Source organism: Oncorhynchus mykiss, chromosome 22 (assembly GCF_013265735.2).
Source record: "Oncorhynchus mykiss isolate Arlee chromosome 22, USDA_OmykA_1.1, whole genome shotgun sequence".
In the NCBI taxonomy this organism is placed as follows: Eukaryota; Metazoa; Chordata; class Actinopteri; order Salmoniformes; family Salmonidae; genus Oncorhynchus; species Oncorhynchus mykiss.
The window spans coordinates 33,686,666-33,699,319 of record NC_048586.1 but is presented as its reverse complement, the minus strand read 5'-3'; the positions used below and the strand labels follow the sequence as shown (position 1 = coordinate 33,699,319).

The 12,654-nt window shown below is 44.9% G+C and overlaps 1 protein-coding gene across 1 annotated transcript in view; it reads left to right on the top strand.

Annotated features, from left to right (window-relative positions):
- The window catches only part of LOC110501786 (receptor tyrosine-protein kinase erbB-4), a 240,751-nt gene extending 228,613 nt beyond the window's left edge, over nt 1–12,138 (top strand). Inside the window, exon 2 of the mRNA XM_021579613.2 lies at nt 11,957–12,138. Within this exon, the coding sequence (XP_021435288.1) occupies nt 11,957–12,138 (182 nt within the window). The remainder of the gene's footprint in view (nt 1–11,956) is intronic.
- The last annotated feature ends 516 nt before the right edge of the window (nt 12,139–12,654 follow it).

The window sequence follows — 12,654 nt, the reverse complement described above, 5'->3', positions numbered from 1 at the left end:
TTGGTGTGTGTGTTTCAGTGAGAGCTGGGTTGGTGTGTGTATGTGTTTCAGTGAGAGCTGGATTGGTGTGTGTGTTTCAGTGAGAGCTGGATTGGTGTGTGTGTGTTTCAGTGAGAGCTGGGTTGGTGGTGTGTGTTTCAGTGAGAGCTGGGTTGGTGTGTGTGTTTCAGTGAGAGCTGGAATGGTGTGTGTGTTTCAGTGAGAGCTGGATATGTGTGTGTGTGTGTGTGTTTCAGTGAGAGCTGGGTTGGTGGTGTGTGTGTTTCAGTGAGAGCTGGGTTGGTGGTGTGTATGTGTTTCAGTGAGAGCTGGGTTGGTGTGTGTGTGTGTGTGTGTGTGTGTGTGTGTGTGTGTGTGTGTGTGTGTGTGTGTGTTTCAGTGAGAGCTGGGTTGGTGTGTGTGTGTTTCAGTGAGAGCTGGGTTGGTGTGTGTGTGTGTGTGTGTGTGTGTGTGTGTGTGTGTGTGTGTGTGTGTGTGTGTGTGTGTGTGTGTGTGTGTGTGTGTGTGTGTGTGTGTGTGTGTGTGTGTGTGTGTGTGTGTTTCAGTGAGAGCTGGGTTGGTGTGTGTTTTTCAGTGAGAGCTGGGTTGGTGTGTGTGTGTTTCAGTGAGAGCTGGGTTGGTGTGTGTGTGTTTCAGTGAGAGCTGGGTTGGTGTGTGTGTGTTTCAGTGAGAGCTGGGTTGGTGTGTTTGTGTTTCAGTGAGAGCTGGGTTGGTGTGTGTGTGTGTGTGTGTGCGGTCAGACTAGCAACGGCCACAGCGTGCCTCCAGGCTAGTCAGACCGCTTGGTCAGGCAGCGGGAAGGCATCCTTTACCTGTCAAAACCTCTGTACTCACACGCACAGACATGCTACATGCTATCCCACCTCCCTGCTAATGGTTTTGCTTCCGCTTGCTTCTCATCAGACCTAGGTCAAATAAGTGAACTCCATGGGTTTCATCCTGGCTGAGATGTCGGGCATGCACATATCCTACCTGACTGTATTTGGTATGTTGGTATTTCATTAGGATCCCCATTAGCTGTTGCAAAAGCAGCAGCGACTCTTCCTGGGGTCCACACAAAACATGCAACATAATACAGAATGACATAATCCAGAACATCATTACTCAAGAACAGCTCAAAGACAGAACTACATACATCTTTAAAAAGGCAAACATAGCCTACATATCAATGCATACACACAAACTATCTAGGTCAAATCGGGGAGAGGCGTTGTGCCGTGAGGTGTTGCTCTATCTGTTTTTTGAAACCAGGTTTGCTGTTTATTTGAGCAATATGAGATGGAAGGAAGTTCCATGCAATAAGGGCTCTATATAATTATTTTCTTGCATTTGTTCTAGATTTGGGGACTATGAAAAGACCCCTGGCGCATGTCTGGTTTTGATAAGTGTGTGTGTCAGAGCTGTGTATAAGTTGACTATGCAAACAATTTGGGATTTTCAACACATTAATGTTTCTTATAAAAAGAAGAAGTGATGCAGTCAGTCTCTCCTCAACTCTTAGCCAAGAGACTGGCATGCATAGTATTTATATCAGCCCTCTGATTACAATGAAGAGCAAAACATGGCGCTCTGTTCTGGGCCAGCTGCAGCTTAACTAGGTCTTTCCTTGCAGTACTGGACCACACGACTGGACAATAACCAAGATTAGACACAATTACCTTCCTTATCACTGATCAGACCTGGGTCAAGTACATGATGTCAAACACTTTACAATCTTTACACTTGATTTAGCTTGGAGTTTGTACTTTTGGGACTATTTACTTTATCTATTACAGTGGCTCCATTTTTAACCAGGTTTGGCAAACTGACCTTCCCAACAGTCATGCAATAAGCTTAGTCTTCAATACCATCAAACATCCAATCAATCAATAAAAATACAGGCCTCAACATTCCCTCCTCACCCTAACCCCAGTTATTCCCAGTTAGCTGGAACATATATCCGGTAAGACTCCCATTCATTGTCAGTAATCCACATCCAGCTCTATGTTGATAAACTCCTGGCTAAACCACCTCTAAATTCCTGTCAGGATCAGCTCAGAGCTCTGACTTCTGACCCGTCACATTCTATACACTGCTCACAGTAAAGGCTTTACCTTTAACCCGGTGTCAGTAGCACACACACACTCCCTTTAACCCGATGTCAGCAGCACACACACACTCCCTTTAACCCGGTGTCAGTAGCACACACACACTCCCTTTAACCCGGTGTCAGCAGCACACACACACACTCCCTTTAACCCGGTGTCAGTAGCACACACACACTCCCTTTAACCCGGTGTCAGTAGACAGCACAGCTTGGTCAGTCAAGGATAGATGGCAAAGTTAAGAGGATTGTGGGTAATGAGTTATGTCGTGATCTCATCTTCTGTGACCTGTGTGTGTTTGTGTATGTGTGTGTCATGATCTGTGACCTGTGTGTGTGTGTGCGTGCGTGTGTGTGTGTGTGTCATGATCGCCTCCTCTCTTCTATGACCTGTCCGGATGTGGTCTAGGCTAGGATTAGATTAGCCGCAGCGCTTGGATAAAGGACCCATAGACATGTGGGACACACACACCTCCACCCAAGGGGCCGTGCACCTTATCAGTGTGCTGTGTAGAGCTCTGACTCAGACTGGGATGCTGGGTAGAAGCATTGACCTGTATCCATGGTGACCTGAGCCCTGGCAGTGGTGATGTAGAGGGTGTGTGTGTGTGCAGGGTCTGGAAAGCCTGAGGGGGTGTCTACTATCAGAACACTTACTGCTGCTGTGCCCTAAATAGACCACTACCTCTTCTTTCATCCGTCTCTCTGACATCCTCCTTTCACAACCTCTTGTCCTTACACTCCTTCCTGGTCCTGCTCTCTCCACAAATTCCTTATGCAGTAGCTATCTATAGGAGACACACACTCACACATGCAGTCATACAAGCATGCACACACACATGCATGCACACACTCACACACACTGCTGTGGCCCTTTAGAGACTGTACTGAGAGAGAACAGACTCAACCACTCACCTGCCTGTAAATTGGCAAATATCTTCCTCTTGGCAAACATCTCTGTAAAATGCTGTTTTATATCTTCTGCCATTGTGGTGGTACACAATTTTACAGATCGCTCGCCTTAAAATGTATTCGTAAAATTGTTCTCCGGGAAATCAATCTCCTCTCTCTGGTGTCTTTCTAGTCACAGATATGTGGCTGTATACTGGTAAGAAAATAAACTACATCTTCAATCTCCCAAAGCAGGGAAATTGCAGCGGTGTGTGTTTGTGGCAATTCTATTTGAAATGCCTTTTATTTCTATTTTTTAAGGTCTACTATAGTGTGTGTGCTTTAATAAACCATGTAGGATTCATTCCAAATAGCTCCCTATTCCCATATATGGTAGACTACGTTTGACCACAGCCCATAGGACTCTGGTGAAAGTAGTGCACTGTAAAGGTAATTGGATGCCATTTGGGATGCAGGCTTCCTCAGTGGTGGGTTCCAGCCAGGTTGTATTTGTTTCATTCCAGAACATATTTGTGTAATGGAACCGGGCAGCCAATCTCCAGGTGTTTTACTGACACGGACCACATGGAGTCCTCCCCCCACCCCCCTCCTCCTCCTCTCCTCTCTCCCCGGCCAGCCAAGTATTCCCCTTCTCGTTAGCAGTGTCTGACTACTCTCAGCGGAGGTGTTGCTCATTACTAAATGCTGTGTGCATGTGCACGTGTGTATTTGTGTGTGTGCTTGCCTGCTTGTGGTTTTGCCAGTGTGTTTCGGTTTTAACAACACATGGTCTGAATGCTAATATATGTCAGCCTGACCATATGGAGCAGTAGACAGGTTGATTTCGAAGCTCATTGACCGCTGAGGCTATAAAGAGGACCTCCACTGGACGGACCATTGTGCGTGTGCGTGTGCGTATGCGTGTGCGTGTGTGTGTGTGTGTGTTCATCACATTCAGTACACATCATAATATTATGGTCATCGTCATCATTGTTATTAAGCTGTTCAGCAGATGGGCAGTAATCTGGGGTCATTACACCACTTCACCAGCCGCTGCAGCTTGTAACTCATCCTCACTGACCGATGAAGCTCATCATAGGGAACACGGGTTATAGATGAGGGAGTGTATCAGCACGGTCTGAAGAAAGATAGAACCATTTTGTACTAGTGCCTGTCTAATTCTGGACCGATGGAACTCATTGGACAGGGAGGGGACACAGGAGTCAGAAGAAGAGGGGGTTTCATCAGCACAGGCTCAAACAGGATGGAAACATTAGACAGTCAATCGTAGACTCCTAGGGCCAGTTTCTTGGACTAAAAAGCATATCCAATGGAGAATACTACTCCAAGTAGCTCTCAGTCCAGCCCCTAGACATTTGATGTACTCAGGTACAATATTATACAACTATCTGTAAATGCAGTTCTAAAATGTCACAAAGGTGAGAGACTGTTACTAGGCCAGAGACTGTTACTATGCAAGAGACTACTACTAGGCCAGAGACTGTTACTAGGCCAGAGACTACTACTAGGCCAGAGACTGTTAAAAGGCTAGAGACTACTACTAGGCCAGAGACTGTTACTAGGCCAGAGACTGTTACTAAGCAAGAGACTGTTACTAGGCCAGAGACTGTTACTAAGCAAGAGACTGTTACTAGGCCATAGACTGTTACTAAGCAAGAGACTGTTACTGGGCGAGAGACTGTTACTGGGTGAGAGACTGTTACTGGGCAAGAGCAAGTCGTAAGGGTAAAGGATAGATGGGATACTTGTTCCCTGTCCTTTTCTGTCTAAAACCCCAGACACGTCCTCCCTATTCTCCCCATACTGAGCTATCCCACACAGACACTAACATACACACCAGACACGTCCTCCCTATTCTCCCCATACTGAGCTATCCCACACAGATACTAACATACACACCAGACACGTCCTCCCTATTCTCCCCATACTGAGCTATCCCACGCAGACACTAACACACACACACACACACACACACACCAGACACGTCCTCCCTATTCTCCCCATACTGAGCTATCCCACACAGACACTAACATACACACCAGACACGTCCTCCCTATTCTCCCCATACTGAGCTATCCCACACAGACACTAACACACACACACACACACCAGACACGTCCTCCCTATTCTCCCCATACTGAGCTATCCCACACAGACACTAACATACACACCAGACACGTCCTCCCTGTTCTCCCCATACTGAGCTATCCCACACAGACACTAACACACACACACACACACCAGACACGTCCTCCCTATTCTCCCCATACTGAGCTATCCCACACAGACACTAACACACACACCAGACACGTCCTCCCTATTCTCCCCATTCTGAGCTATCCCACACAGACACTAACACACACACCAGACACGTCCTCGCTATTCTCCCCATACTGACCTATCACACACAGACACTAACACACACACACACACACCAGACACGTCCTCCCTATTCTCCCCATACTGAGCTATCCCACACACACACTAACACACACACACACCAGACACGTCCTCCCTATTCTCCCCATACTGACCTATCCCACACACACACATATCAGACACGTCCTCCCTATTCTCCCCATACTGAGCTATCCCACACACACACTAACACACACACACACACACACACACACACACACACACACACACACACACACACACACACACACACACACACCAGACACGTCCTCCCTATTCTCCCCATACTGAGCAATCCCACACAGACACTAACACACACACGCACACACACACACCAGACACGTCCTCCCTATTCTCCCCATACTGAGCTATCCCACACACACACACCAGACACGTCCTCCCTATTCTCCCCATACTGAGCTATCCCACACACACACACACTAACAGACACACCCCAGACACGTCCTCCTTCTCTTCCAACTGAGCTATCGGTAATGTTTACTTCAGGAAGTGACATTTGCAACTTTATTTAATTCAGTGAGTTACTGGGTATTGGTATGACCTTTCCTAACGTGGCTGTGAGGCCCAATAAGCCTTGTAGACTCTGACTCTCTTTCCACTATATTGATGTTCAATAAACTCACAGGCACTATTGATAAATTCATTTTGTGCAATACTTATGGAAATGAATTGAGATAAAGGTGGAAAATATGCCAGAAGGATCATTTAGTTTAATTCCACAGAGTAAATTTTATAATATCAAATGAAATTGAAATTGATGAGAAAATGCAGCAGCGGGTGGTCACATGATGTTTTTTTTTAACTCAGCAAGTCAGAACAAATTCTTATTTTCAATGACGGCCTAGGAACAGTGGGTTAACTGGTCTAGGAACAGTCTACAGTCAACTGCCTTGTTCAGGGGCAGAATGACAGATTTGTACCTTGTCAGCTCAGGGATTTGAACTTGCAACCTTTCGTTTACTAGTCCAACGCACTAACCACTAGGCTACCCTGCCGCCCCAATCTGTGTCATAGCCCTACTTTAAGTATTTACCCGTTTCCATTTAAATGTTTTCTTACAGAAAATATTCCACAGAAAGAGGCACATAGATTCTCTGTTTGCATCCCAAATGGCACCTAATACCGTATGGGCCCTATATAGGGAATAGGATGCCATTTGGAATATACCCACTGTTTCTGGCATATTGAAGCCATTTACTTTTAGTGTTATCATTGTGACAGTGACGGATGACGTGTGATACCCTGTCTGTGGTGAGCCTGCTGAAGATTGAAGGCCCATACATCCCGGTCGTGATCATTCTGTAGACTGCTGAAGGGACTCTAAGGGCCCATGGATTCACATGAGACCCATCACACTGGATATAGTCTATCATCTGCTCTATTGAGAGATGTGACTGATAGAGGATGAGATGAGAGAAAGAGCTGTGGAGTGATAAAGAGGGGGGACAGGAGAGAGTGGGGAGAGACAGAGGTGGAAAGAGAACATTTGAGAGAGAGAGAGAGAGAGGTGGAGAGATTATTCACTGTGACACGGTGGGAGAGCAGATCAGCACCACTTCTAATCTGGAAACAAAGCAGCTCTTCTCACGTCCACCCTTTTCCTTCTCTCACCACAGGATGAAAGACACTACATGACTGGTTAAAATGTGGTGTCATGTTTTCGCAAACGTTTCTATCTGTGCATAGGGTTGGACAGTTTGGGGGTAGGGTTGGACAGTTTGGGGGTAGGGTTGGACAGTTTGGGGATAGGGTTGGACAGTTTGGGGGTAGGGTTGGACAGTTTGGGGGTAGGGTTGGACAGTTTGGAGATAGGGTTGGACAGTTTGGGGATAGGGTTGGACAGTTTGGGGGTAGGGTTGGACAGTTTGGGGATAGGGTTGGACAGTTTGGGGGTAGGGTTGGACAGTTTGGGGGTAGGGTTGGACAGTTTGGGGGTAGGGTTGGACAGTTTGGGGATAGGGTTGGACAGTTTGGGGATAGGGTTGGACAGTTTGGGGATAGGGTTGGACAGTTTGGGGGTAGGGTTGGACAGTTTGGGGATAGGGTTGGACAGTTTGGGGAAAGGGTTGGACAGTTTGGGGATAGGGTTGGACAGTTTGGGGATAGGGTTGGACAGTTTGGGGATAGGGTTGGACAGTTTGGGGATAGGGTTGGACAGTTTGGGGATAGGGTTGGACAGTTTGTACACTAAGTGTGAAACGAATTAGCGTGTGTCAGTGCTATTGGTGATCCACTGCAGGCGACATCACTTGGTTTCCAAACCATATTGCTGCTGTTACAAATTCAGGACAGGAATTGGTAGGAATTATGTGGAAATAATGAAGAGGTTTGTTTGAGTGGCTTTGAGTGAATGAGAAGGAAAGTTTTTTATTTATTTTATTATGTGGGAAGATTGGCCCAAATATAATTATGATGTTTTGGATATTCCTGAAATGACATCCATGTTATTTGGGGAATGTATGTTTTGCATAATGTCTTTTGGGCCTATATTTTGTGGAATGCCCCTATACGTGTTTTTTATTGAACTTGAAGGTCTGTTTTTAGCATGCCAAGGGAAAGCAGATGTTTAGTTTTGCCAAAATGAAATATTTGTCTCATGAGAAAAAATATGGATCGATCAGTGTCTTCATGTATTTTCTCCAGACTCTTCCTATTGAGTCTGGAGTAGATTGCATTCATTTTCATCATTTTGTTATTTGCTGTAAAATCAAAGAAAGGCATCAAGTCTATTTACTCATCACAGTTTTGAGTGAACATGCTCTCATCAGAAACTGTTTGAATACTGTAGGTAATGAAGCACTTTGGTTGTGGAGTGACGTCTGATATTTTCTGAGGAGTACGGTTGTAGGGTGCATAAACTGAACTGTTGATTACCTGAGAGAAGAGAGTGAACAGAGAGATGTAGCATTGAATTACATTGAGATGAGGATGACATTTTTTTTCATTTGACCATCAACGGCAATAAGTTGTTTTAATCATTAAACCACAATATTGCATCCTTAGATGTTATGGTGAAAATAACAGGCTAACGTAAATTGTTTAACATTTTATTGCACAAATAAGCTACTGTCAACTTTATTCCCACAAGCAAACACTCACACACTGACACCTGTAATCCAACAGGCTAAAGTACAGGCAGGGAATAGGCAAAAGGTGTCATTAGTGAGGCAGGCAAAAACGATCATACATGGGAGGCGTACATTACAGGAAACCCCAGCACTCCGACTAGAAGTGTGTCACAAAACAAACAATACCTCACAATGATGCGGTGCAAAGAACTGAACTAAATAGTGTGTGATAATGACATACAGGTGTGTGAACAGGTGATCAGAATTCAGGTGATTGGGATCTGGAGAGTGAGCTGCGTTCAGGGGATCTATGTGTTTGAGAGTGTGAGCTGGAAAGTGGGCTGGAAGGTGAGCTGTGTTCAGGGGATCTACGTATTTGAGAGAGTGAGTTGGAAACAGACATTACAAAACCAAGATATGCATTTATTTTTTACCTCCGGCTTCAAATCCTGCTATTAATTAAGTATAGAAATCCCATGTTGCGATTCATTGGCATAATCCGTCATTTCTGGAATGGAAATCCTGGAAAAAAATGTAATCAAACTGACAACAATGAGGAGGACAAGGGGGGAATAAAGTAATAGAAATGAAGACATTGTGCCTCAGTGACATGTCTCTGCATTCCTCTGAATGCAAATCCACGCTTTAGGGGAAAAACTCCTTTGTACCACAGTATGTGCCAGCCATGCTTCACAGAAAGAGAAACAGGGAGATAGAAAGAAAATAAAGATGATTTAAAGATTATTTCAAAATATGATTTATTATTAAATATGATTTAGTTCTGCCTGTAATGTAGCCTTAATCTCAAATCAAATCCCCGTACACAAATCCCATTGTTCTGCTTTTGTCCTTCTCTTACATTGTCTTTCACAGCATGGTTCCAGCAACTATAGTGGAACTGTAAACAGGCTGGAGCAGTATAGCTCGGCATGGCTTGGTTCAGCTCAGCTAATTAGTGTGAAAAGGGTTTGCAGTCTGCCAGCAATCCAGCCTTGGTCCACTTCAACATCCAGCCAGGTTGGTACAGGTGGCTTTTCTTTGGTTCAGTGGACAGTCAACACAATGCAGCGGTCACATGGAGGTGTTGGCTTCTACTACAGTAACTGTATGATGTCATTACAGATCACTGATAACTCAGTCATTACCACTCTGCAGAGTGTAATGTACAGCAACAGTTTGAGTTGACCGTACTCAAATCATTTAGTTGGATTGACATTAAGGTTCCGCAATGGATTAAGAACAATCCAACGTCATTGAAGCGATGTGTGTGTGTGTCTTATCGGGTAGTCAGGGAGCTTATTGAAGCATATGGAGGTTTCGTTTTCAGTGGCTGATGATAAACTGTCCTTTTCACTAGGAAACTGTGCTTGTATCTCAAATGGCACCCTATTCCCTACATGGTGCACTGCTTTTTACTAAAGTCCTATTGGCCCTTGTCAAAAGTAGTGCACAGTAGGGCATAGTGTATAATTTTGAACACACCCTGCACATCCCACAATACCCCTTTAATCTCTTCATGGTGCCCTCAGGGCATAATAACTGTTTATTACCTGGAAACCCCATTTTACTTCCCCCCACCTCCCACCGTCCACCTCCCTCCCTCCTCCAGCCTTTCTGTATGCTCATGCTAACCGTTATTGAAAACACCCAGGCTCATCACATCACACCTGACCTGCATGCTATTTCTTATTGATACCTGCTCCCCACTCGCTTTGGCTATGTCCCAAATGGCATCCTAATTATTATGTAGTGCACTACTTTTCATCAAAGACCAATGGGGAATAGGGTGCCATTTGGGATGTATCATTTCACTCTCCTGTTAGATCTGTATGCTCCCTCGGCCTCCTGTAATCTAATATCATGTTAGGAGGAATTGTTTGAACAAAATCTCATTTGTCTTTATAGCCTGATGTTGCCTTCAAGCAGATTTTTCTGTTCCTCATCCATCCATTTTCTGAAGGGTAATGGAGGGGAAATAAATAGGAAATAGAATGAAAGTTGGGCTTGGAGAACTACACAAAACACAAAAAAGGGGGATATGAGTTTAGTTTAGGAAGGAGTAGAAGATGCCTTCCTTGTATTGCTCTGAGGGAAGAAAGTGTGAGGCAGAGAGAGACAGACAGAGAGAGAAAAGGAACACGGTTTTCAGAATGGTACGTAAAATGGAGGTAAGATTTTTGAGGAGAGCTGTCTTGGAGGAGACAGGCGTTTGTGTTTAAAGAAGACAGGTGTGTCTGTTTTCCTGTGCTGTTGGGTGGTACTTCATGGGTGACTGTGTGCCAACACTGTGGGAGGATTCTGTCACCCCTATCAAGGCGATGGCTCCCCCTGTCAACTGTGAAGTGGCTGGAAACAGCCCACATTGTCAACATGGTTGGGATTTACTGGTCATGTGGGAGAAGGCAGTGTATCTGACTGCATCCCAAATGGTACCCCATTCCCTATAGTGCACTACCTTTGACCAGAGCCCATAAGGCGCTGTGAAAAGTAGTGCACTACATAGGGAATACAGTGCCATTTGGGACTCTTTTTTTGTCAATCTCTCTCATATAGCGGGGTAGAGAGCCGTTTGAATATATTATTGATGTTCAATATAGCAAACGTTTATGTAACAAACCTTTTACGCCGCTCTGAATGCAATAATCATTACTCTGCTTGTTTTTAAATGACCTTGAGTACTGGACAAGCTTGTTGTGATTCTTGTTATTGCGCGACAGGGAAGGTCAGTATTAGATGTTTGCTTAGAATCACTGCCTATACTGATGGACGAAGCACCACTCAAGCTCCATTTGTGTGTGTGTGTGTGTGCGTGCGTTCGTGCGTGCTCGTGTGCATACGCCTGTGCACATTTGATTTTTAAGTCTGTGTGCTTTGTTTTGATTTAATTGATATTTCGGTGTGCTTTGGGCTATCCTGTCAGCAGCAGCAGCTGACAGGGCAGATGTCTCCTGTCATAGTGGGGGTAAAAGGTGTTCGATGGGTGGAAAAGACAGGCTTTAATTACGCAGCAGGAGTCTACTCAGTAGCTTGGCCACACGCTAACAGGGACTCATCTGCCCACTGGTCCTCTACTCACTCACTCACTCACTCTTCAGTAGTCCTACCAGGCTGGGCCCACCAACCACAGAGCATCTGTATCTCACAGCTCACTAGCCAAGGACTCACATGTAGTGTAAAGCCAAGATCTTTGTCACCGTATGTGATGTGCCAAATGATGATGTGTAGTGATGAGTGTAGCCAAATGCTAATAAAACACCAGATTCTAGATGTAGAAAATGCCTGTGTTCTCATTGGCATCACAGACCATAAACATGTTGGTGGAACTAATAAACCCACTGACTTCCTTTTATCTTTATTTCTTGACAGAGTCTTATTTCAATGTTTTGGATGGATCACGATCATCACTTACTCTGTAAAACATGTATATCTAATATACCTCCCCCTCTCTCTGCAGTATGTGCGGGCACAGAGAACAAGCTGAGTACTCTGTCGGACCTGGAGCAGCAGTACCGCACCTTGAGAAAGTACTACGAGAACTGTGAGGTTGTCATGGGTAACCTGGAGATCACCAGCATCGACCGCTCCAGAGACCTCTCCTTCCTCAGGGTAAGACCTGACACTACCATCCCTTCTTAGAATGACTTCTAGAATCACACATAGGAAATGTTCTGGAATCACACCTGGAAGTGTTTTGGAATCACGTAGTTGAACATATCAGTGTCTGTTCAATCAACTTTGCAACCAGCCATTGTCCATTCAATCTTGTTGGTCAGATATGGTTTTACTCCTAGGTCCTCTCTTACCAATCAGCTAGGCTGTCTGTGATAATCAGACCCTCATCCTCTGCAGCTCTGATCTCTAAGTACTAAAAACTGATTGTCTCCATGTTCTCTTCTGCTTGGTGGGAGACATCATGAAATTATGATGACCTGATTAATTATCTCTGATTCAACACAATCCATATCATATTTGATTAGAGATGTTTCAGAGATGTAGAATGAATCATAATTAAATGGTTGGGATTGGATTGGTGGAGAGGGAGGTGGAGTGCTTGTAGGTTAGATGAGGGACCAGTGGTGTAATCACTTACTTGACCCAACACACACACACACACACACACAGGCGCACACACATCATTCAGTATGTTCAACT